The following is a 22,089-nucleotide window of genomic DNA, read 5'->3' as shown; positions in this document are numbered from 1 at the left end:
AGGTTGAGTGGCTTGCCCAAGGTCAAACAGCAATAATAATGTTAGGACAAGATTAGAACCCTAGTTAAGTGTACATTCTAAAAATGTCTTGAAGCAATAAATAAATGAATAGAATTTTTAAAAACATAAAAATGCCTAGAAGCATACTTATCAAAACACTAGGCATGTTTCTCTTAAGAGGATAACAGTTCCAGGAATCTTTATATTTATCTGTATTTTCTAACTTTTTCTAGGCCAAACCTATCCTGTTGCGGAATTTTTCAGGCCTCATGAAAATGTAATTATCTGAATAACTTCGTGTAGGTCTTGCTAAAGAATGGTCTCACTGCTATGAAATGCTATGTTAAGTCATTAAAATTATCAGAAATTCACTGATCCATCGGTACTTCTCTGCAGAGGGTCAGTGGGCCAGTGATCAGGCACAGAGACAGAGAACTTTGGGGAGGATTCTGAATCATCTGGATCCTTCCCATGACCAGCCCTTCACAATACCGGGCCTCCTGGGCCTTGATAGGTATGCTCTCTTGGTCTTTATAAAATGCACCGATTAAAATGCTGGAGCTTGAGTCAAGAAGAGACCACAGTGATCCCAGTCAACCTACTCCCAGGACTTCTTTCTAGGTCCTATAAATCAGCACAAAGTCCAAGGTGTGCTTGGTTATCGGTGGATAGTGAACTCGCTGGTGGTTCAAATCCCTCCCCTTCTAACCGTGCATCGGGCACTGACCGTCCTCTCCCTGCTGGAAGACATGCATGGGGGGACCCTGTGGGGAAGGACAGAGGAAGCACACGTCTCCCAGAGCGCTGGGGTGGGAGAATGAGCAGACGGAGTCCTGCAGAACCCTGCATTCTCTGTGACTTCAGCAAGCCTTTCTTCTTCACACTCTTTGTGACGTCCTCATTTTCGAAATGGGTAGGGGGGCAGTCAAGGGAAGATGAACAGACCTCAGTCTGAATGTTGCCAGTAGTGATGCCGGACAAGTTACTTAAGATCATGAAGCTTCAGTTCCTCACCTGGTTGCAATGGCTAATTTTCTGTATCAACTTGACTGGGCCACAGAGTGCCTAGATACCTAGTCAAACATTAGTCTGGGTGTTTCTGGGAGGGTTCTTTTCTTTCTTCTCTTTTCTCTTCCTTCCTTCCTTTCTTCCTTTCTCTTTTTTTTTTTTTTTTTTTTTTTTGATGGGATGAACATTTGAATTGGTAGACTGAGTAAAGCAGATTGTCCTCCTTGATGTGGGTGGGCCCTATCTTATCAGTTGAAGGCCTGAATGGAACAACAGGGCTGACTCCCCTCGAGTGAATCTTTCTTGACTGACAGCCTCTGAACGAACGTGGTCTTTTTCCCGCCTTTTAAGGTCAACTGAAACATCAACTCTTCAGGCCCTCAGGCTCGGACTGGAACTACAGCATCAACTCTCCTAGGTCCCTAGCTTGGCAACTCACCCTGCAGATCTTGGGACTTCTCACCCCCCATAATCACGTGAACTAATTCCTTATAACAAATACTTCCTCAACATCCTCTCTTGACATACACACACACACACACACACACACACACACACACACACACACACACCCTTTGGTTCTGTGTCTCTAGAGAACCCTGACTAATACACCTGTCAAGTGATGCTAACTGCTAGTTTGTCAGGTTGTTCCAAGGATCAGAAATTAGAAGTGTATTGTGCCTGGAATATAGTAGATGCTTGATAAATAATAGTCATTCCTTCTTCTAAGTCTGTTTCCATCTTTAAAATTCTCGTTTGTGTGATGTCCCCAGCAGACGACAAGACAAAACTAACTAGTCACACTTAAATCTTCACCTATGTAGGGGGTGTCCTGAATTTACAGCTCTCTGCCTCTCAGAACCCCACGCGGGCCACAATAAATAGAAACCCGATTCAAGTCCAGCCTCTCGGGCATCAGGGCCTGCTAACAGCCCCCTGCCGTGGCTTCCCTTTAGTGAATTTCAACAGCATGGATGTGCTAATTCAGCAACCAGAGTGTAGCAGGAGACAGCTGGCAGGCAACCGGGCAGAGTAGCAGGATCGAGAATATCTGATGGGTTTCCGGTGGGTTTAGGGATGACTGGCAAGTGGGAGATATCTGCTTGTGAAACCCCATCAGACACATGGGCGATCAAAGAAATGGCTGCTCTGACCGCCAAGGCACTTGGCTGGCCAGGAGAAATGAGCTCAGGTCAGGAGTGCCAATCCCGGGCCACCTGGGTGGCTCAGTTGGTGAAGCGTCCGCCTTCGGCTCAGGTCATGATCCCAGAGTCCTGGGATCGAGCCCCGCATCGGGTTCCCTGCTCAGCAGAGAGCCTGCTTCTCCCTCTCCCTCTGCTGCTCGCCCTGCTTGTTCTCCCTCTCTCTCTGTCAAATAAATAAATATTTAAAAAAAAAAAAAAAGAGTGCCGATCCCACATGAGTGTGTGAACTTCGTCTGGTCTTCCGGTTACACACAGAACGTCTAAGCCCATCTGGGAAATCGCTCACCATTACTGAGAACTGGGAGCACAAGCCTGGGTGGTCACTGTCCCTGACTGACAAATTCAGAGAAGCCGTTCCCTCGGCACTTAGCAGACGAGACCCGGCTCTGAACATGGGCCCCACCAAATGCTGAAGTGAGGCTCAAAACGAGGGAAGGTGCATGTAGGGATTTTTAAAGAGTACCACCGTATCCTCAAAGCAAGTCCAGAAATCCCACGTCAGCATACCGAAGTGCGGGCTGAAATCAACAAGACGTCATTCTGCAGGGATGTGTAATCTGATGCATTTGTGAATGGTTTTTTTTAAATTACCTATCAATTATTTAATGTGGGAACCTGGTTCAGCAACTGTAGAGTGAAAAGGTCTGAGGGTTTACTTTAATATATTCAATGAGTCAACACTGTTACAGGACCACTAAAAGTACACTATGAATTCAGAATTTCTAAACAAAAAAAATTATATATATATATATATATATATATATATATTTTTTTTTTTTAAACCCACATTAAGTGGAAGCCATGGCTCTGAGTCTGCCTGATTGTATCCCGCATGCTCTGTCTTGTTCTGAGCATTTTAGCTGGAAGGGGAGAGCTACAGTATGTCTCTTCGACTGTCTGAATGTTCGTCACATCAGTGAAAGTGGAGCAGAAGAACCGCTACGTTGAGGACAGGTATTAATTTGGCATTAATTCATTCACTCAATCTTCAATATTTGGTGGCTGTGTCCCAGGCTGCTGTCCTTCTAGGAGCTTCCTGGAAATGCTGGTAGATCGCTGCCTCTGCCTCTCCTCACCCCTTCCCATAGATTTCTCAACCCACGGCAATCTGCCTTCTGCCCCCAACATGCCACTGAATCTGCTGTCACTCCGGTAACCGGGGACCAGTGGCCCCCAGTCCAACACGACTAGTGTCCTTACAAAAAGGAGAAATGTGGACACACACACACAGGGAAGATGCCACAATGAAGACGGAAACTATGGTGCCACCAGCCACGGGAGCTGGAGGTTTAGAACAGAGCCTTCCTCCCAGCCCTCGGGACCCTGCTGACACCCCGATCTCAGACGTCTGGCCTCCAGACCTGGGAGACAGTGACTTTCTCTTCTTTAATCTACCCAGGCTGGGGTGCTTTGTAGCAAACGAGCATGCGGCCCTCTCATCTTCTCCAAGCTCCCCACGAATCCCCAGTGCGCCACCGAATGCCCTGAGTTGTTACTGACTCCTGTGCCTGCACCCCTCGGTGCAGAGTAAGTGGGGAGCAGGCCCTGGGTCTCTGCCAAATGTCACCACTGGGACCAAGATGCCCGGCTCACGGCCAAGCCCATAGGATGCCAACTGGATGAAGGGCAGCCAGGAAACAGGCTTCCTTGGGGCCAAGGTGCAGGGGCCCCCCCAAAGTCCCGAGATGTTCCCACAGCCATCCCCCTGCCCCACGGGAGACTTACAGAGATGATGTGCCCCTTCAGGCCGTGGGCAGAGTCGGCGCACTCGATCACGGCACTGAGCTGGGGGTAGCCCACCCCCGTCTTGGTGCGGGTGGTGCACACGGAACCTGGAGGCCGGGAGAGGCGGGGCCCAAAGAGAGATGGTTAAGAATGAGCAGAACGTGCTACAAAAGGAGCCTGCGTCACCGGCACACAGCCCTGCCCCGATTTACCGGGGCTGAACTTTCTTTCCGTGGGGAAGGGGCGGGTGGTGAGAGCCACTCCATCTGGCCACGTGGCTTCTGGTCCTCATCACCGTCAACCGCTGATGCCCGGGACGCCCTGTCACTGTCACTCGCCGTGACATCAGCCCCCACCTTTGCCTGCTTACACTCCTTCCCTTTCTGTCTCCCTCGCTTTTCTGCACAACCACACTGTACTTCAAGACACCCCTCGGGCTCCTCCCACAGCCTCTTTACCCGCAGATTTTGTCAAATTTCTAACTCCTCTGGGCCTCTTGGCCTCGCCTATGAAACAGAAATGGAAACTCTGACGCACGGGCTTGAGGTGGGTCACTGACCCCAGGCCTGCACCCGCTCCCACCCACTCCGTCCTCTGTGGGTCCCAGCCTCCTGGGCTCCATGATTGCCCACCCTGTCCGGGGTCCCCATCGAGCCTGGGCGGCGGGACCATCTTCCATTTCAGGACCAGCCGCCCAGATGCCGCACCGCCCTTGACCTCTGTCTTTCCCACACGGGGTCAACCCCAGTCCTGGTGGACCCGTCTGCAGGGAGTGATCCTAGCTAGGTCCAGGCTGAGTCACGCCCAGAGCACCTCCAGCACCTGTTCCCTGGCTCGTCCTGTCCCCTCCTCCCTGCAAATGAGCACCCCGCCCCCCAAGATCACCCAGACCGAATTCCCGCACGTCCACCCGTCCCCCTCCTCCGCCATCTCGCTCTCCCCCCTGCTCCCCACACTGGGGATTCTCTGTACACGGTACACGCTGTACTTTCTGTCCGAGCACTCCCTCTGAACCAGCCCCCTGGTCTTGCCAAGGCTTCTCATCTCTCAGGCTTTATCTTAAATGTCACTGCCTCAGGGGAGTTGTTCGCCACAGCATTCACTTCAAAAAGAGGCATTTAAATAATTATTTGTGTAAGAACGCAGGGGATCTGTTTTCGCTGCTGGATGGTAAGCTCGGGGGATATTCATTGTTGTAAATGCAGGGCTGAGAATAGAGCCCTGCACATAAGAAGGGGGCTAAAAATAGTCACTAAAAGAATGCGTGAACTTAAGACTGGATGAGTCACCCGCATGCCTGTGACTCCTCTGTTTCCCAGCTCAATCAATGGGGCTTGAACTCCAGGGCCATCAGGCCTGGGGACAAGGCCGCTGGAACCCCAGCCTCCTTTCCTGGCTCCCCATCACCACCAATGCCTTCCCGGCTCCCCCAGATCTCTCCCCAGGGCTTCGGGGCAGGACCGGACCGAGAACCATGTCTAGAATTCCAGGCTTGGATTCCGCAAGAAAACCAGAAGGTTGGGGAAGACCCCTTTCCTCCTGCACCCATCCAGCTACAGGGCAGAATACATCTCTTGATGTCCAGCCTTACGTGCGTTGCTCACGAGCCTGGAGCCAGCGAGCTCCTCTCCCCACCAAGGCACCCTCTGCCCCAGGCACCAGACCTGCACTGTGTAAGGCAGAATTCATTTCCTAATCTCTGGTTCCTAACTGGTTTTTCTCCTCTCCCCCTCCATAGCCAGATCCTTGCGGGAAGGCAGGGGTCTCTGCCACGGGGCCCGGAGCTCTGCCCCCGGGAGAGACCTACAGAGGTTAGGCCAGTCACCTTTCTTGGAAAAAGCCAAGGAAGAACTTTGAAACAGGATGGGAAGGGTCTTGGTTCATGCTCAAGTCGAAAGGAGAAACTGGGTACGTGTTTTCTCCCGGTTTCAAGGGCAGGACGCCCATTCTTAAGGCTGTCATTCACAGAATACTCAGTTGTTTTTACTCTAAAGGATTCGTGAAATTTAAGTGTCATTTCCAATCAGTTTAAAGAAGAGGCTTTAACAAAGCCCCTTACCCTCTTTGGTCGAGTCTGTTCTAATAGAGAGCCCTGCCAGGGCTGGGGGCTAGAGGGCACAGCGACGATGGAAGGACCATCGATGTTCTGGGGAAACAGCGTGTACACACGGGATGTGCATGAAGGGAACAAGTCCGGCTGAATGTTCAAGATCCTATCACATACATCAAGAACAGCTCTTTGGGAGCCAAGACGACACCTACACCCCGTACCCAGTACAACGGCAGCGAGTAGACACGCCGTACGTATGTCTGATTAAACAGGTGACTGGTGAGCGTCCTGCTTTTGGAAGAAAGAGTCTCCCGGGTCTATTAGTCACCTGTTCTCTTATTAACTCGGTCTATTACAGCCCATCCTAAGTAGGGAGCTCCTTGTCAGTAAGAACGGGGCCTCATCCTCTCCCTGACTTTCCAAAAATGACCAACACTCAGTAAAAACCAGGGTTGTCTTTCCTCTTGCTCGGACGATGTTGTTAGATGGCTCAAGTAGCAATACCCAAAGCCCGATCTTGAGCGTTTCCCTGTAGGCTACACACTCAAACCAGCCTCGTCTTCCCTAATCCTCTCTTCCTCCACATCCTGTTCCCTCCAGGCTGATAGCAGTGCCAAGTCAACAACACAACAACGTCTTCCGCCTCCAACAGCGCATTCCCACACTCTTCTCCTATGGCTTCATGGTTTGCTTCCTTTTTTGGTAGTGTTTTTTTGGGTGGGCGGTATTTTTAAAATCTTTGCTGTTTTTTGGTCCCAGCTGAAAATGTATATCTTCTTCCTTTCTCTCCAATTTGAGTGTTCGTTTAGGAATGGATGTGCAAGGAAGAATTTGGAAACATGAAGGCTCATGCTCAGGTCTCGCCAAAGGGGACAGTGATGGCCACCTGGCCCAGGAGAAAACGGAGCTGCCCAATAGGACAGAAAGGCTCTGCCTTGCTCCTCCACTCAAGACGCCAACGGGTGGTCCTAGGAGAGAATGCCCAAGAGGGTATGGGCCAACTGAGCTGGATATGTATCAGGTGAGGTGCCAGGGGTGGTAACGACTGGGCCATGGGTCACGTTCAAATGCGGCCTCATAGCTGTATGCCTATGTGCAACGTTTGGGGTCCCTCAAGCCTTCATATAAGCTTGAGCCATTTGTGTCCATTGACTGTCCCCACAATTGTACACCCCCTGGCCTTCCTCTTCAAGGTGTCTGGGATCATGAATGAAATCTGCACTCTCGTCTTCCACGGGCGCTCTGAAACCGGACCTCACATTCTACCCACATCCCAGCTCCTTTAAGACGTTCCCTGGGGGCATCAGAAAGCAACCCAATGAGATTTCCTAAAAAAGCCTCTTTTGGAAGCTCAACTTCTGAAAGTGGTGTGATGCTTCCAAAAGAAAGGGGCTCTATGCTTGTGGCTAGGTCACCCATGGGCTCCCTTCTGGCCACATCTCTAGCTGCCCCAAACCCCATCCCCCAGCACCCACCACACAGCCTCTGCTTCCCAGCAAGCTTACCTGGTCCAACGCCCACTTTGATTATGTCTGCTCCAGAAAGGATAAGCTCTTCCACCATCTCCCCTGTTACCACGTTCCCTGCCTGAGACAGAAAGAACACAGCCCACAATCACGGTCTATTCCTAGTGATACAAAGATGAGGGAATGAGCAGCCCCCCACCTGGACACACAGTCGAACGCGTCCTGAAGCCACCAGGCAGCCTGGGGGCCACGAGAGGGAGGTCAGGAGCACAACAGACTGAATCCCTGATTCTAGATTAAATCTGAAGTTGGTGGGTCGGGACGTTCCCCTGGTTTCCTTCTCTACTGAACAGGAACACAGAGTCTGACACGTGAGACCACACCGGGGTGAGCTGACAGAAGAAGGTATGCCAAGTGTCTAATTCTAGAACCACAAGAGACCGGAGACTATGCGGGACAGAGCTTTTGAACATGTCCGGGATGGACAAAACGAAATCCTACGGAGAACCCAAATACACAAAATAAGCAATGAAACACTTGCTCAGATAGTATCATCTTTACTGTCGGCCATAATATGTTTCAGAGACGACAACACCCTTGAGAACCTTTATGGAACTCCACGGGCTCCAGATTATGAAACTCAGCGATCATCTCACTGATGGGAAAAGCCTGGGCGTCCACCCCAGGGCTGGGGGTTCCCACCCGGACATGCAAGGGCAGATGAGCCCTTACGGACCGACAGCACTGCAGCACGCTCCGGTTTCAGAACACGAGGCTGTGGCCCTAGGAATAAACACGGAAGCCAGCACATGGCAGAAGGTAAAAACCGAAAGGAGGCATCGGGTTTGGAGACTATACAAATTCTTTCCCAGCAGGAGTAGGGATGAAAATAGCTCTCTTTATTCTAACTCACGACCCTGTGGATTCTTCAGTTGGTCCCTAGGATCCTTGGCAAGATGCCTGACTGAATGTTCGCAACTGTACAAAGTCTTATTTTGGGAAATGCATCCCTACGCATGCTACCATGATGCTTTTTTTTTTTTTTTTTTTTTTTTTTTGCATTGAAGCCCCAGTGTCTTTTCATTGAATTCATTCCTGGGGGGGAGGTATTTTTCTTTTTTAACCTAGACAAAGTGCCTTTTAACTTGGTATGAAAGTATCTTACAAAGATGGATGAGGAAGGCTCAAGGCTGCTTTAATCCAACAGCCATCTGACAATAGAAAATGCTAGACGGTCCAGAAGAAGGACCAGGGGGTTGAGGATACCGTCTATGATTGGGGGGGGGGGGGGCATTACATGTCAGTGAGGAGCGGAACAAGGTTTCAAGAGACAGAGCTGGGAGAGGGATCTTCTGGAAGATACAGATTCTCATTCATACTTGTCCCCAAAACTAGCTTCAGATGGGTGCCGGAGCTCAATTAAAAGTTGTGCCCTTCCCGACTTAGAATACCTGGAAGACCTGTAATAAAAATGGGAAAAAAGATCTATGTACACACACACACACACACACACACACTCAACAAAACTAAGAGGCAAATAACACAGTAGAGAAAAATCCCTGCAACTATGACAAAGGGTTACTAACATTATAAAAGCTCTCCCAAATCTGCAAGAGAAATGCAGACACCCCACAGAGTAACTGCGGAAGGACATGAACAAACTAAAAAAAAAAAAAAAAAGTGGTCAATGAACACAGGGTAAGCGTTCACCATCACTAATCATTGCATTTATTATTTTTTTGAAAGATTTAATTTATTTATTTGAGAGAGAGAGCATGAAAGAGCAGCAGAGGAAGAGGGAGAGGGAGAAGGTGACTCCCCTCTGAGCAGGGACCCCCGATGCATGACTTGATCCCAGGACCCTGAGATCATGACCTGAGCCGAAGGCAGACGCTTAACCTACTGAGCCACCCAGGCGCCCCACTAATCATCACATTTAAATTCAGACACGAGTGAGGTACTACCGGTCGCTTAAATGATAAAGGACCATCATCACTAAATACCAGAGGAAACAGACACTATCTTTTTCTGCTCGTGCAAGGTCTCCTTTAGTACAAGTTTTCCTGGGAAGCCATTTGTCCGCACAGAGCAAATGCAAAAATACATCCATTGATTTGGTGAGTAGACTTCCAGGATCCTCTCTGCAGGGAACAATCACAGCTGAGGTCAATGATTTAACTACGAGGATGTATATTATTTCTAACAGTGCAAAACTGCAAATGTATTACCCCAAATGGGAATGGTTCAACAATCATGTTTTTCAGCTACGTGAGGTTTTTAGCTTGGTCTGATGGTGCAAGAAAATGCTTAACGGCTTTCAGTATCACATTAGGGGAAAGAGAAGGAAATAGTAAGATCTTAATTTTGTTAAAAACAACAACAAAAGGGGCGCCTGGGTGGCACAGCGGTTAAGCATCTGCCTTCGGCTCAGGGCGTGATCCCAGCGTTATGGGATCGAGCCCCACATCAGGCTCCTCTGCTATGAGCCTGCTTCTTCCTCTCCCACTTCCCCTGTTTGTGTTCCCTCTCTCGCTGGCTGTCTCTATCTCTGTCAAATAAATAAATAAAAAATCTTAAAAAAAAAAAAAAAAAAACAAACCCTCACAAGTATACACATCCATGAAAACATACACCAAAATGCTAACAAATTATGTATAAATAAAAAAATTACCCAACTTTTAACTTTTTTCTTTAAAATTTTCTGGATTCTACAGTAGGAACTGCATTACTTTTTTTTTTTTTTTAAGGTTTATTTATTTACTTTAGAGAGAGAGAAAAAGAGTGAGCACCAGTGGGAGAGGGAGAGGGAGAAAGAATCTGAAACAGCCTCCGAGCTGAACACACAGACCCTCACGGGGCTTGATCCCAGGACCCTGAGATCACGACCTGAGCCGAAACCAAGAGTCAGACGCTTCACCAACTGAGCCCCGCGGGTGCCCCAGACACTGCACTACTTTTATAACTAAGTCTGATAATTTGGGGTTTTGAGTTTCATTTTAGCACAAGAACCAAGGAAGTTTGTAGCCAAGGAAGAATTTAATAGGAACCTGAGAAACAAGACTCCAAGCTCTCAATTCTTCCTCACTGCTGGTCTTGCTAAAGAATAAAACATGTTTTACATTTTAAAAGTAAAATAAAAATAAATTTTAAAAACGAAAATACATACATACACACATAACTCAGAAGTTACTCTCAGCACCCTACATCGTTTTGCTTTCAATGTGGATTTTTTTTCCCCCTAATCTGGTGCTGCCAACAAATCATTTTATTTTTTTAAAGGGCCTAATTTACACAAAATTAATTCAAGTCAGTTCCTGTTGGATGGACCAGGTCCAATCACATAGGCTCAAAGTAAGTTTATGGTTTTTTTAAATATTTTATTTATTTACTTGAGAGAGAGAGCATAAGCAGGGGAGAGGGGCAGAGGGAGAGGGAGAGACAGACTCCCCGCTGAGCAGGGAGCCCCGACGCGGGGCTCGATCCGAGGACCTGAGCTGAAGGCAGACGCTTAACCGACTGAGCCACCCAGGTGCCCCTCAAAGTAGTTTAAAGCATGAGGAAGGTGACCCTGTTCTGGTAGCCCAGGGGCTTGCACAGGTATCCCCGTACCGCCCACCCCCGGCCACCTGTGTGGCTCTTTAAAACCAGTGGCTGGAAGGCGGTCACTGCAGAGAACCTGCCGTATGGAAAAACCAGGAAGCACTTCCAGCATGAGGCCAACTCAACAAGAATGCTGAAGACAGAGGCAGGACGGGTGAGTTTCCATGGGCAGGAGCAAAAAGCCGTCTCATCAAAGTGGACACCAAGAAAGGCAAAAACTAAGGGGGGAAAGGGAAAGGCAAAAATCAAACATGAGAAGGACAACACGACATGATCAGGACCAGGCTTGGCCCCAGGCCCCGCCCAGGAAGCAGTGCATGGGGTGATTCGGGGGTGATTCGGCAGGGATGTGGGGGTGACGCCGGGGCATGGGGCCGGCCAGGGTGATTAGGGAGGAGCCAGCTTATCTGGGCCCGAGGAGGCTCCTGGGTGGTAGAGATAGCAGGGCCGGACCATGGCCGCACCTGCAGCACACGCTCGTTTCCCGGGCATCCGTGACAAAGCACAAGCTCTGGACCCTTCTGCGGGGGGGGGGGGCACTGAAGCAGGCAGGAATTTCCACCAGGCACCCCTCTCCCTGGGGAGGCCGAGTACCAACCAGGCCCCCCACTCCCATGTTCTGCCGGCAACCACCACCCCTCCAAGGTCAAGGAGAGGCGTGGGGACCCAGGGAAAAGGAAAACAAACAAACAAAAAGCAACAGGTTTAAAGAGGTCTCCTGGGCCAAAACCAAAACTAAGACTGTTTTGCCCTGATTTTTCCAGCTTTTCTTAGGACCAGACATCGAAGGTTCATCGAAGTCGGTTCAGAAAGCCCTGGGGTCCACTGGCAGACCTTCAGGTCCAGGCAACGAAGGAAGAAAGAACTTGGAGGCTCCATTTCTCCTGCTACCGAATGAAACTAACCACACCCCCTCAGTGTTGTCAAGATAGGGTTTACAAAGAAAGTTCTATTCAATTCCTAGCACAGAGCCCAGCTCTCCATGGCGCTCAGTAGAATGTTAGGCCCGCCACTTAAGAATGCTTTCTATATATTGCTCTTCTGCTCACTTTTTTTTTTTTTAGACTTCATTGTGGTCAAATATCCATGACCTAAAATGTATTGTTTTTAATGATTTTTAAGTGGACAATTCAGTGGCACTGTCGTGCGGCCCTCACCACCATCTGTCCCCACAACTTTTCATCATCCCAAACTGAAAGTCGGTACCTCTTCAACAGTAACTTCTCTACCCACTTTTTACTGACTCTTCTGAGGACCCCTGCCAAGAAAAATCCTTTCTATAGGATGATGGGAGGTAGGGGCCGGCAAAGAGCAGCGGGATGGGTCAGGCCTGTGGGCCACTGTGTGCCAACTCCTGATATCAGGTGGTGACATGCTGGGGACGCCTGGGTGGCTCAGTCGGTTAAGCATCTGCCTTCAGTTCCAGTCATGATCCCGGGTCCTGGGATCGAGGCCCATGTTGGGTTCCCCGCTCAGCAGGAGCCTGCTTCTCCCTCTGCCTGCTGCTCCCCCTGCTTGTGCTCTCTGTGTGTCTGCCTCTCTCTTCAAATAAATAAATAAGATCTTAAAAAAAAATAATAATAAGGTGGCGACAAGCTAATGCTAGTACCTTCTCCCCAGCACACGGAAATGTCCCTACGCCTACCCACAGAAGCAGGAAGTAGGAGAAGCTGTCAAGGCAATTACCATCTTTTATGGCGCATTAAACTCAGTTTACTGTGGGACTCTCAGAGACCCATCACCTGGATGTGAGGCCCTTCACAGCTTCTACCACAGTTCCCGTTCACACCTGTTCCAGAAAGAGGGTAGAAACAGGAAATCCAAACAACTCAGCCTGCGGGGTGCTGTCGCCCTAACTACTCCCTGTACCTCAGTGAGACACGCTCCATGCTCAGTGAGCTGACCACCTACAAGGGATTCTAAAGAGGGTCCGCCTCCCTGGGAAGAGGGAGGGAGCAGGGGGTGTCCCCCCGTGGCTCTGAAACTTGTGGGATCACCAGTGCTGGAGAAAGAACGTAAGCAGGACACTGAGCCACCGGCCACGTGCAGAAATGCTGAGGCCGTGCCCATGGCCATGTGGGGATCGGTCGGCAGTGGCTAACGTGGCATTCCCCAGCAGCGTGGACTCTGAACACACGAGGTGTCACAGACCTACCTCTCCAGGACCAAGTGAGCACAAAGCTGTTTCTCAGACCCCACACCGGGACGTCCACATCCCAGCAGGCTGGCGTGGCTGCTGGCTACGGTGTGGTGTAACGGAAGACCACAGGTCCTGGGGGCAGGCACCTGGCTCGGAACCCTAGGCCCACCTCTTACTGGCTGTGTGATCCTCAGAAAGTTCCCTGAGCTCTCGAAAACTGAGTTACACGTCCATAAAAGTAGGTGCTGTTATCCATGCTCAAAGACTGGAGATCATCAGAAGTGCCTTGCCCAGCCCACGCTCCTGCCTTTTTCTACGGCACCTGGCACACATCTTTCTCCTTCCTCTCTGAAAGCCACCAGGCAGATGGCTCTGGGGCTTACTACACTGTTCTAACAGCCAGCACCTTCTACAGGACCCTCGTCTGCCGAAGTTTTCTAAAACGCCCTGCTTCTTCCCTCCCTCCAAGTGTCAAAGTGCGCCTTAGGGACGAGGCAAGGAAATGGGGTGTGCACATGAATCCAGGATGTACAGGGAATGGGGAGCAACAAGCCCTTGTTCCTGCTGCAGACAGACCCCCCCCGGAACCGCCAGCCGCGACCAAGAGCATTTCCGAGTACCCCTCCTGCTCACTGCACTGGGGCGATCGCAATGACACTCAGCCCCCATATTATACACCTTTTGGTTCCAAAACACTGGACCAATGGTAATGTATCCAAAAGCTGAAGAGAAATTATACTTCCAAAAACCAAGGGTGTTAAGAGCACTAGAGGTTTCCAAATGAATCCCAGATTTCAGGGGTCAGTGCAAGCAAAGAACGCCTTAGGAATAACGCGTCTACCTCGCCAAAGTCCCCCGTTCACTGCTGGGGAAACCAAGAAGAACGATGAAAACCCATCCCAGAGCCAACCAGCAGATGCAAAAGAGGCACCTGCCGGTGGTGGCCGCCCAGAGGGCCGTGGGAACTCTGCGCCATCCTCTCCCTCCCGGCCTCATCCCCATGGCAACCCCCAGGCTCTGTACCGGGGACAGTGCTCTTTCTCTTGAACTACCAGCCTACCTCCGTCCTGCACTGCATGTCCCCTGGTCTGCATCCCTGAGGGGTGGCACACCAATGGGCTTCCTGGGCTCCACAGTGAGCAGCTTGCCTCAGCTCCCGGCAGGCCCAGCTGCGAGCTAAAACTCATAGCCAACGATCGGGAGATAGGATAGAAAGTTCCGAGGCTCTCGCTGATTTCTACCATCACTTATCCGTTTTGAGAAAAGTGGTACAGGTTTCCTCCACCTTCTCGAAACAAAAACGAATACTCCCCCCCTCCATCCCACCTTCCATTCTTCTTCTCCATCAGCCTTCCATCTCTGACTCGTGCTCAGGGCATCTGTCCTCAATGGTACTCACAACTGACAAACAACAGTCCATGAATACCGCACCGTGCACAACACATCACACCATCTGATCTACCAACGCCCCCCCCCCCCGCCCCCGCTCGGTAATTCTCCAGCCGCTATTATCCTCGACCTCTCTTTCACAGGTGAGGAAAATGAGATTCAGGACGTTATGTGACTTTCCCAGCGTGACTGGGCTCATGGGGTCACACCAACTTCAGGGGCACAAAGTTAGCGATTCTAACGGTGTCACAACCAGCGGACAAGCAGAGCAAGGGGAAGGGGCAAGGGGCAGGTGGGCAACGGTATCAATGATTTGTTTCTGGGGCAGATGGGTGGTGCAGTCGGTTGGGCATCTGACTCTTGACTTGGGCTCAGGTCATGCTCTCAGGGTTATGGGATCGAGCCCCCATTGGGCTCCACACTCAGTGGGGAGTCTGCTTAAGATTCTCTCTCCCTTTGCCCTTCCCCCACTCACACTCTCTACATAAATAAATAGATAAATAAAATCTTTATAAAAAATAAAGACTGGTTCTAGGAACAATGGAATGCCTATCATATGGCTTAAATAAATTGTCGCTGTATCTCGATATACTACTGACTGAAATACGACAAGAGATACACAGTAGGGTCATCATTTACACAAGGTTCGAAAACAGGCAGAATTCAATACTGTTGAGAAGACATCAGCAGGGGCGCCTGAGTGGCTCAGTCGGCTAAGCATCTGCCTTTGGCTCAGGTCATAATTGCAGGGTCCTGGGATCGAGTCCCGAGTCTGGCTCCCTGCTCAATGGGGAGTCTGCTTCTCCATCTCTCTCTGCCTCTCCTCCCACTGGTGCTCGTGCTTTCTCTCTAACGCTCATTCTCCCTCACTCTCTCTAAAATAAATAAAATTTTTTTTAAAAAGGCATTAGCAGTGGTGAAAGCAGGGACACACAAGGAAGAAAATGATTGCTAGAGTCAAGGTGGGGCTTTCGTTTTAGGTGGGAGGAGGGGCTTCTGAGTGTAGGTGCCCTGGAAGGACCATGTATCTTAGGACTATTTATTAAACATCCATGTTCCGAACACTTTTCTGTACGTGTGTCCCATTTCACAATGTAATACAAGAATTACTACAGAAAAAGAAAGTGGAACCAGGGAGTGGCCTCACTAAATCCATGTCATTTCTGATTCCTAGCCCTTCAGAACTATCTCTTACACCCCCAAAACACCAGTGGAGGTAAAGCACAACTTCCAAGTTCATCAGTCACTTCTATCCCCAGCACAATTAACACACCAGAGGTGCGCTAGAAAGATCTAGAAAGATCTAGACCCGTATCACCTCAGGTAAGAAGGACCGTCAACAGCAGCCCTGGGCCTGCTTGATCTCCTTCTCTCCACAAGGAAGAAACAAAGGACTCCTCTCCTGGTTAACACCTATCTGTCATGCTCTTCCTAGTGCCATCCACGGTTTCACAGAATTTACATTGAATACCAAATACTGTTTAGAGTGACCACAGCCCAGCTGAGGGGCCAGGGGTTTCTGCTTTTCTGGGAGTCCTGCTTTCTGTTCCCTCTTGCTCGAGAAAACGTTACCACAGGTGGCTAGGGGCAGAAGAGCCTCGGGACGCCGGGTACTAGATAGCAATGACAGGGGTTCAAGTCCCCACTTAGCCGTTCAGTATCGGTATGACCTTGTGAACACTCCGCAAAGTGTAGGAACAGATCAGACTCAAGATTGCTCATCCAGGATAAATTTGGGACAATGGTTCCCATTCTTTACAGAAGAGAAAGAACAGATGTGAGCCTTCTGAAGCCTGGTTGGTAATCAGTAAGCGGTATTACTGTTATTAAAAAAACAATGACACGGGGCACCTGGGTGGCTCAGTCGGTTGGGCATCTGCCTTTGGCTCAGGGACGTGATCCCAGGGTCCTGGGATCGAGCCCCACGTTGGGCTCCCTGCTCAACGGGGAGTCTACTTCTCCCTCTGTGTCTCCCCCTCCTCGTGCTCACTCTCTCTTTCACTCTCAAATAAATAAAATCTTTTTTAAAAAATGACACTGCAGCACTATTACGGAAGACGAAATGAAGTTTTTGGTCTCCCATCCAACTTCTCACACTGTACAGCTGGCTGCTCTTGCGACAACTCTCGATCCTTTCTTCTCGTATGATTGGAAAGCACAAAAATACATATCTTAAAAACGCTTGTGAATCCTTAACAGAAGATTTAACTCCACTAACAGAAACAATTCCTGTGCCCCAACCTCCTTACAATGATGAAACACAAGGAGAAATAAAATTCAAAATTCACAAAAACGGAGAACAGGGAAATTATCTAGTGGCCAATCTACCATTGTCACATTAATTGAGACCAGGGGAGACACATATAATCACAACGTAGACTTTCCAAAAGCCCACATTTAACCCGAGAGCTTCTAATCCCTTCTGTAAACCCGCCTTTCCCGCCAATAGCAAATGGAACTTTTAGACTAGTGAAGGTGTTCGTAATTAGGAAAATACGCAAAAGGCAGGCCAAGTCAAGAATAAAGGTCCGAGGCCAAACAATACTCCAGCTGATCTGCAAATAACAGCGAACAACTTGGACTCCTCTTCACATGGGGGATTTCAACTGTTACAGGAGAATTTTCTACTGGCAAGTTAGGAGAGGGGGACAGATGACCCGAACGGGTTAAACTCAAACACAGCTACACTATTTTCATTAATCAAATAAAAACTCTTTAGTAAGGAGTGACACAGACCTTTGGTCCAAGGTGTCCCATGGGGATGCCTGGGGGGCTCAGTCAGTTAAGTGTCTGCCTTCGGCTCAGGTCATGATCTCAGGGTCCTGGGATCGAGTCCTGCATCGGACTCCTTGCTCAGTGGGGAGCCTGCTTCTCCCTCTGCCTGTCACTCCCCCTGCTTGTGCACTCTCTCGCTCTCTCTGACAAATAAATAAATAAAATCTTTGAAAAAAACAAAAAACCAAAAGCGTCCCATGATATTCTTACACCACATCTGATGACATTTAGCAGAGATCAAAAGCCCACACCCTGTGATGCTGATCTGGACTCTAGTTTTTACGGAGAGCCAGTCTGCAGACCCTGCATTGCCACTGCCTGTTCTTTTCAGAACGATCTCAACTCATCTCAGTAAGAAGGCACCAACACAGCTCCCCTGACACGCCGAACAGCCCTCTCTTTGCTTTCCCCGCCTAGACGGTGCTCCGTCATACCTACCATAATGGTGTGCTCTGGAAATCTGGCACGCACCAGCTTCACGAACTCCACAAAATGTTCTGAATACCCGTTGGCCACATCCAGGCATATGAACTTGACCTGCGGCACCGCTTCCAAGATGTCACTCATCTTTTCCAGATCGCTCTTCCCACTGCCCGAACTCACGGCTACATGCTGTACCAAACAAAAGAAACCAAGAGGCACAAGACGTGAAGAGTAAGGAGTGTTCAAAGTCAGACCCTGCCTCCATCCATTCTCCTATCCTGGGGAGATGCTATGACTGTCTGAGGTTTACCCGGACCAACTACGCACACGGTGGGTCTGCTCAAGAAAGACGCCACAGTGGAGGTAAACGAGATTCGTCCTTGGCCACAGGATCTTTCCAGTAAACAGATTTTTAATTACTCAGGAAACCTGCTCCTTGGCTTTTCCTTCATTTCCTCACGCTGTATGGAACTCTGAACCGTAGAGCTGCTGGTGCGAATTCTGCTCTTCTTGGAGAAGAGGAGAGGCAGGAAGAACGAGGGGTGGCCGGTCAGCACAGGCTTCCTCCCACCAATGCTGTATTGTCACCCTGAGCAGCTGGCACGGGGAACAGGAGGGCGGGGAAGAGGTCTAAACTCCTCTGATAAAACTTCCTGTTTTCATTTTGACTCTCAATACAATACAACACGTAAATCGAAACTACTCAAAAACTGCAAGACTCAGGGTTCCTATGAAAAGGGCAAAATGGCCAAAAGGTGCAAGAACGAACAAGCCTAAGATGATCCTTCCCAAGGGCACCTGTCTGTCTTGACATGCAAAGCCACCACACCCTCCTCAGTGATACCCTCTCCCTAACCCACGGCACCGGCAGTCTCCAACCCACCCCTCTGCTCCTGGGAAAATCCGCATTTTGGGATAAGATTTGTTTTTAGTCATTGATGCCTTAGTGCAACTAAGTCATGGGATTGTGCCTGGGGTCAGCATCTCATCTTTTATAAGAATATTTATATTTTATGGGGCGCCTGGGTGGTGCAGTCGTTAAGCGTCTGCCTTAGGCTCAGGGCGTGATCCCGGCGTTCTGGGATTGAGCCCCACGTCAGGCTCCTCCGTTAAGAGTCTGCTTCTTCCTCTCCCACTCCCCCTGCTTGTGTTCCCTCTCTCGCTGGCTGTCTCTTTCTGTCAAATAAATAAATAAAATCTTTAAAAAAAAAAAAGAATATTTATATTTTACGACACTTCTTTAAGCCAAAAGCCACGGGGGGGGGGGCATGTCTGAATACCCTTTGTGATTCCCTCAACATCACAATGTATCCACAACACAGATACTGAGTGTAAACAGCCTGGTAACTTGATACATGTTTACTCCAGTTTTCTGTGTTCAAATTAGCTTTCACTCCTCATGCTACCAGTCTGCCCAGTGCTGGCCCAATCCCACCCTTGCACTAGAGCTCTGCTACTTTTCCTGGTTTCCTTTTCGTTTCTGTTAAAGTTTGCCAAGTGGAACTCAAGATGGGCTCCTTTCTCTCAGTGTTACCGAGTTTTTTACATTTTCGCCTTTTTAATTAGCCTTTAATTTGGTCGGGGGCAGAGTAGTAAGTCAAATGATCATGCTTGGTAATGAAGGACAAGGTTCTAATTAGCAACACATTGCCAAAGACTTCTATACAGGAGTCAAAGGTATGACCCACCCCCGCCAAAAAAAAATCATCGCTCTCTAAACTTCTTCCAGGAAGGAAAGACGGGGAAGCAATTAATATTCATTCAGACACAATATGGAAAAAATGAAGGATGTGACACTGAGCCAGAATTACTGTATCTCCAAAACCATCTTCTCACTAATTAAAATCCACACAGCACACAGCCAAGGAAAAAAAGAAGCCAGTATAACCTCAAAAGCAGTATAAGGTGAAGTCATTTTCCAATCACAAATGATCTGATCACAGAGGCGAGTGTCTCCAACACAAAGAAACTTCTCTGCTGGCACTCACTCAGAACCACCGAAATGTACCAGGTGGCAAGTCAGGTCTGTTACATAATAATAAGAGTTTTTGTTATTTTCAAACCGCCTTTTTTTTTTAATAATAGCTTAACTGAGATATAATTACATACCACACGATTCACCCATTTAGAGTGCACAATTCGATAGTTTTTGATCTATTCAGCGTTGTACAACTGCCATCACAATTTTAAAACACTTGTCACTCCCATATGCTTGGACCCTCACCTTCAAACGCCCACCCCCCAGCCTTAGGCAACCTCTCATCTATTTTGTCTCTGCAGGTTGGTCTATTTTTGACATTTCACAGAAACAGAAACATATTTTCGTGTCTGGCTTTTTCACTCAGCAAAATGTTTTCAAGGTTCATCCTCTGTGTTGTAGCATGAATCAGGACTTCATCACTTTTTACAGTTGAATACTATTCCACTGTATGGACATACCAATTTCTGTGTATTCATTCATCAGCTCACGGACACTCAGATGGTTTCTACCTTTCCGCTCTTATGAATAATGCTGCTGCGAACATCTGTATACAAGTTTCTGTGTGGACACCTACTTTTCTGTCTGCAAGGTCTACACCTAGGCATGGAATTGCTGGGTCAAATGGTAACTCTGCTGTCTGACGCTCTGAGTAACAGCCAAACTGAGTGCCAAAGCAGCTGCACTATTTTCCATTCCCCCCAGTAATGCGGAAGGGTTCCAATTTCTTCATATCCACACCAACGCTCATTAGCATCTGTCTTTCTGATTACAGCCTTCCTAGTGGGCACACTCTTCATTCAACTCCAAAGCAACTTGTTATAATTCGATGTTTTTCCTCCAGTCGGAGGACTGTTCAGACCGGATGCACCCCTCGCAGGAAACATTGGTCATCCACAGGCTCTCACGACATACTACATAATTTTTCAAGGTTAAAAAACATATTCCTGTTAGAGAGATCCTAATATTTTCAAAATTGGATCCAGGACAGGTTTTCTTGGCACGTCCCCGGCAACGATGAAGGGCAGGGCCCACTACTGCCTTTCCACGGGTCTCCCTAGGGACCCTGCAGCTCTGTCTGGTGCCAATTTGAATCCTTTCGACCACCCTGAAGTGTTTCTCACCCCGCCCCCTGCAAGAAATGTAACTTCTTACCGGGGTGCAGTCATACCTGCAGACATTCTGGGTGGTGAGCCGCGAAGAGCTTCCAGTCGTCCAAGGTGTAGTGTTTATGAATGGCTGTAAACATGGAGTGCTAGGGGACAAAACAGTAGTTAGGACAGGAAGTCAAACAAGCCCACTCTCCTCCCTGCATGGGCCGGGGGGACCCGACGACACAAAAGACCGGGGCGTTCCTGCCAGTTCACGCTTCACTTGCTTTAAATATGCTGAGAGCCAAGAACGGACAAAGGTGTCACCGGTCAAATCACACAACCGTGTTTTCCATTCTAATCTGATCAGACAACACTGCGTTCAGGACTCGGGAGGCTCTGCCGGGAGGCCAGGGAGGGAAGGGGGAGAGTTCTCAGGGCCCGAGCAGCAGGTGCCCTGCCCCAAAGAGCGCCCGAGGGCTAACTGCTGTTTGGCCAACCCAAGAGAACCTCGACTCTTACCTGAAAGTTCTGCTTCATGATCACCGTCTGCACATGTCTTGCTACAAGCTAACCCCAACAGACAGCTGGGATTCTTGAGGGAGGGAATTTGACAAATCGTAATCCCACATCTATGACTGCCAGCCCCACCCAACGACCACACCTGGCACAAACATGTCGTGTATCATTTGATCCCACTGACTTCTCCGAGCAACTTCGTACGGTCATACTAGCTTTGCGGACGGAAATGGAGCTTCAGCAATTTAACGACGGCTTGGCCAAAAAGGGGCAAAGGCCAGACTCAAACTCAAATCTGACTACAGAGCTCAGATTCCTTCCCCTCGCCTAAGTTCTCTGGGTCTGTGTCCCCATCTACACTTTCCCGTTCTAAAATTCCATGCCTGGGGCGCCTGGGTGGCACAGCGGTTAAGCGTCTGCCTTCGGCACAGGGCGTGATCCCGGCGTTATGGGATCGAGCCCCACATCAGGCTCCTCTGCTGGGAGCCTGCTTCTTCCTCTCCCACTCCCCCTGCTTGTGTTCCCTCTCTCGCTGGCTGTCTCTATCTCTGTCGAATAAATAAATAAATAAATAAATCTTTAAAAAAAATAAAATAAAATTCCACGCCTTTATGAACTCGCACTAACTCAGTGGATCCCGAAAACAGAAAATTCCTAGTACACACACACACACCCCACGGTTTCAGGGTACACTATTTTGCTGTGTTTTCAAAGTTCACG

At 49.1% G+C, this 22,089-nt stretch overlaps 1 protein-coding gene across 1 annotated transcript in view; it reads right to left on the bottom strand.

The window, feature by feature from the left end:
- GMPR (guanosine monophosphate reductase) overlaps positions 1–22,089 on the bottom strand; it is a 45,242-nt gene that overhangs the window by 13,193 nt on the left and 9,960 nt on the right. Inside the window, exons 3-6 of the mRNA XM_026511538.4 lie at positions 20,931–21,014; positions 17,797–17,970; positions 7,494–7,575; positions 3,939–4,045 (exon numbers count right to left, since the gene is read on the bottom strand). Of these exons, the coding sequence (XP_026367323.1) occupies positions 3,939–4,045; positions 7,494–7,575; positions 17,797–17,970; positions 20,931–21,014 (447 nt within the window). The remainder of the gene's footprint in view (positions 1–3,938; positions 4,046–7,493; positions 7,576–17,796; positions 17,971–20,930; positions 21,015–22,089) is intronic.

This window comes from Ursus arctos, unplaced genomic scaffold, assembly GCF_023065955.2.
Source record: "Ursus arctos isolate Adak ecotype North America unplaced genomic scaffold, UrsArc2.0 scaffold_31, whole genome shotgun sequence".
NCBI lineage: Eukaryota > Metazoa > Chordata > Mammalia > Carnivora > Ursidae > Ursus > Ursus arctos.
This window is presented reverse-complemented; position numbering and strand designations above follow the sequence as displayed.